The 4,230-nt window shown below is 33.9% G+C and overlaps 1 protein-coding gene and 1 non-coding gene across 2 annotated transcripts in view; one reads left to right on the forward strand and one right to left on the reverse strand.

Moving 5' to 3' along the window:
• LOC128288590 (NAD(P)H-quinone oxidoreductase subunit K, chloroplastic-like) overlaps positions 1-3,468 on the forward strand; it is a 4,151-nt gene extending 683 nt beyond the window's left edge. The window contains exons 1-2 of the mRNA XM_053024899.1: positions 1-2,586; positions 3,051-3,468. The exon at positions 1-2,586 is cut by the window's left edge and continues 683 nt beyond it. Coding sequence (XP_052880859.1) covers positions 2,067-2,586; positions 3,051-3,349 — 819 coding nt within the window. The 5' untranslated portion in view covers positions 1-2,066 and the 3' untranslated portion in view covers positions 3,350-3,468. The remainder of the gene's footprint in view (positions 2,587-3,050) is intronic.
• A 617-nt stretch (positions 3,469-4,085) lies between these two features.
• On the reverse strand, positions 4,086-4,158 carry TRNAF-GAA (transfer RNA phenylalanine (anticodon GAA)). Its single transcript has one exon. It is a non-coding gene; the product is annotated as a tRNA-Phe (tRNA).
• Between the last annotated feature and the right edge of the window lie 72 nt (positions 4,159-4,230).

A 4,230-nucleotide genomic window follows, 5' to 3' on the forward strand; every position in this document is an offset into this window, starting at 1 on the left:
ATGATTATGATGTTGGATCATGTAATATTCATCTTGACAAGAAATTATCTACATAATATGATAAAATATGTATCACAAACACAAGGGCTATAGCTCAGTTGGTAGAGCACCTCGTTTACACGTGCGCCAATGTTTTTCAGGGAAGTCTATCATGCAATCAAAAGAATTGATCTTTTTGAGAAATCGATGTCTTACTCCATTACTTTGAAGGAACAAAACAAGAGAACAATAGCCTGACAAATGGTTCGGTCCGATTCGGGTGCCGTTTAGGCAAGATCCGAATCGAACCCATCATTGATTTGAGATATTGATAGGGTGAATACCCGGTCTATTCAATGCTAGGCATAATGAGTATAAGGACCTCAAAAATGCTCTTTTCGTCCTATGAATCTTAAGGTGTATGAAGTTTCATGTTTGATTTTTTAATCAGGATGGTAGAGACTCCATTTAACTTAGGTTGATCTAGGCCAGAAGCAGACCTACGTCAAGATAACCCTTCCCCTCTTTGAAACACTTTGGAAGTGCTCCTGTATCAGTAATGAATCAGAGCACAATGAATCAGAGCACACGGAACCGTCTTCTTTTTTTCTGTTAGAAAAAAATATATATACGGTAGACTAACTGATATTTCTATCAGTTAATGAAAGAGCCCAATGCAAAAAAAAAATGCATGTTGGGTCTTTGAAATAGGCCGAATCATTTTGATAATAATCAGTTCGATCTGTTTTACCGAGAAGGTCTACGGTTCGAGTCCGTATAGCCCTATATTTTCGAATTTTCTATTTTATTAATTTTAAATATTCATTAAATTTATTAAATTAAGAAAAATGAAAATAATATTCTTAAAACTAAAGCAAACTAAAACAATAAAATAAAGAATATCCAAATACAACTAAAAATAAAAATCTAGTTTTTTTCCTAATTATTGTATTCTTTGTTGATTGGAACTGGTCGCTTCCAGTTGCTTGGTTAAAATCATTCCCATAAGCTCGCTCACAGGGAGATCACTCAGAGTATAACCCTGAAAACAAAAGCGCATTTCAACGGATCCAATCGCTCTTTTTTTTCTTGGATAAGAATAAAATAAACAAAACCCCATTTTCTTAATTAATCCTCGCGGGTAGATTGATTTTTGATTGATTCTATATAAATAGATATAAAATAAAAAATTTCTATTTATTCTAAATCTATAATTTCGAATTTATATTTAGAATAAATAGAATTTCGAATTAAAAGTTTTTTTATTTCTAAAATTCTAATAAATATTAGATATTAGTTAGATATTAGAATTCCTTTTATTTAGAAAAATCCGAAATGAAGTGAAAACGAAAAAGTATTACTTGTTTTGGATTTGTATAGTATTATACTATATATAGTATAAATATATATTTATACTAGTATTATACAAATTAGTACTATATCGAAATGAAATCGAAATAAGTGGAATGTAAATAAAATAGGATTAATTCCAATCAATAAATCTTAAAACGCAACATGGAAACACCGCAAACAAACGAAACTGGACGATTCGATCAAACTGAATTGTTGTTTTGACTAAACAAACAGTTGCGGATGACTTGACAATGAATTCCAGGTCGAAGCGACTAATCCGATCTATTTTTCACATTCATAGGAGTTCGTCTATGTTTCTGCTTTACGAATATGATATTTTCTGGGCATTTCTAATAATATCAAGTGCTATTCCTATTTTGGCATTTCTAATTTCTGGAGTTTTAGCCCCGATTAGAAAGGGTCCAGAAAAACTTTCTAGTTATGAATCGGGTATAGAACCAATGGGCGATGCTTGGTTACAATTTCGAATCCGTTATTATATGTTTGCTCTAGTTTTTGTTGTTTTTGATGTTGAAACGGTTTTTCTTTATCCATGGGCAATGAGTTTCGATGTATTGGGGGTACCCGTATTCATAGAAGCTTTCATTTTCGTGCTTATCCTAATTGTTGGTTCAGTTTATGCATGGCGAAAAGGAGCATTGGAATGGTCTTAGTTCCTGAATATTCAGATAATAAAAAGAAAGAAAAAAGTCAAAATAATAATAACATTGAGTATGAATTCCATCGAATTTCCCTTACTTGATCGAACAACCCAAAATTCAGTTATTTCAACTACATTAAATGATCTTTCAAATTGGTCAAGACTCTCCAGTTTATGGCCGCTTCTTTATGGTACCAGTTGTTGCTTTATTGAATTTGCTTCATTAATAGGCTCACGCTTCGACTTTGATCGTTATGGGCTGGTACCAAGATCGAGTCCTAGACAGGCAGACCTAATTTTAACAGCTGGAACAGTAACAATGAAAATGGCGCCCTCTTTAGTGAGATTATATGAACAAATGCCCGAACCTAAATATGTTATTGCTATGGGCGCGTGTACAATTACAGGAGGGATGTTCAGTACTGATTCTTATAGTACTGTTCGGGGGGTCGATAAGCTAATTCCCGTGGATGTCTATTTGCCGGGCTGTCCCCCTAAACCCGAGGCAGTTATAGATGCTATAACAAAACTTCGTAAGAAAATATCTCGCGAAATCTATGAAGATCGAATTAGATCTCAACAGGGGGATCGGTGTTTTACTACCAATCACAAGTTTTGTCTTGTACGCAGTACTCGTACTGGAAATTATAATCAAGGATTGCTCTATCAACCACCATCTACTTCAGAGATTCCTCCTGAAACATTTTTCAACTACAAGGGTTCACTATCTTCCCACGAATTAGTAAATTAGGTAGGATTTTTTTTTTTACAGAAACAGACAACGAATTAATCTTCATAAATTCGATTTCATCATAAATGCGAAATACTTATCTTATAAAAATGACAAATAAAAAAGAAAAGTGCGGGAGAGATAAAAAGATGCAGGGTCGTTTGTCTGTTTGGCTAGTCAAACACGGGCTAGTTCATAGATCTTTGGGCTTCGATTACCAAGGAATAGAGACTTTACAAATAAAGCCTGAGGATTGGCATTCCATTGCTGTTATTTTATATGTATATGGTTACAATTATCTACGTTCCCAATGTGCCTATGATGTAGCACCAGGCGGACTGTTAGCCAGTGTGTATCATCTTACGAGAATAGAGTATGGTGTAGATCAACCGGAAGAGGTATGTATAAAAGTATTTGCTCCAAGGAGTAACCCTAGAATTCCGTCTGTTTTCTGGGTTTGGAAAAGTTCGGATTTTCAAGAACGAGAATCTTATGACATGTTGGGAATCTCTTATGAAAATCATCCACGACTGAAACGTATCTTAATGCCCGAAAGTTGGATAGGGTGGCCTTTACGTAAGGATTACATTGCCCCCAATTTTTATGAAATACAAGACGCTCATTGAATGATAAGAAACTAATTACAACTTCGAATATTCAAGGAATATTTGTACATTCTCTTCTAGCTCAAACAGAGGAATTGAGGTTTCATTCGTATTCTTATGGATAGGCTAATAAATAAAAAGAAATAAAAGACAATACATCATTGAGATTCTCGATTTTTGAAGAGACTTTTTTATTTATATTTATTTTATTTCGGACGAGCCGAGACAATAGGATGAACAACAAGGGTTCTGTACCGTGAACTTTGTATCGCGCACATCACTTAGATGAACTCTAGAGAGTCGCATAGAAGGGAATGAAGAAATGGAATATGAAAGAGAATACAAAGAAATAAATGAAAGGGGATCGGCTTCTATTTGTACTGTAGCTGAGATGAGTCTTGGTTATTTCTATCCTTGAACTCCTCTAGACCCGACTTTTTGTTGGGCCTTTCAACCAACTATTTTTATTTTAATCTTTTAATTAAATATGTATGAAGTATTACCATTCTTTTTGAATGTGAGAAGCCGCAGTGTGAACAAATAAAAAAGAAGAGGAAAGATAAGCAAATTTTGTCTTTTACTACATTATAATAGACACATTAGAATAGACTCTTTGCTCATTTTAAAAAGAGAAAAAAATACAAAATAAAATAAATAAAGAGAGGGTTTACTCTCAGATACCTAGCTAGATAAGTATGTATTATGTCGATCCATATCAATTAATTTGTAGAGTAGATACTCATACAAATTAATCATATGCCAGGAACCAGATTTGAACTGGTGACACGAGGATTTTCAGTCCTCTGCTCTACCAACTGAGCTATCCCGACCATTACCGACGCATTATCCTCATAATACTAGATGACTTGGGTCTATGTCAATTAAAAATGAAAACAAAAAAA

This window comes from Gossypium arboreum, unplaced genomic scaffold, assembly GCF_025698485.1.
Source record: "Gossypium arboreum isolate Shixiya-1 unplaced genomic scaffold, ASM2569848v2 Contig00235, whole genome shotgun sequence".
Classification (NCBI taxonomy): domain Eukaryota; kingdom Viridiplantae; phylum Streptophyta; class Magnoliopsida; order Malvales; family Malvaceae; genus Gossypium; species Gossypium arboreum.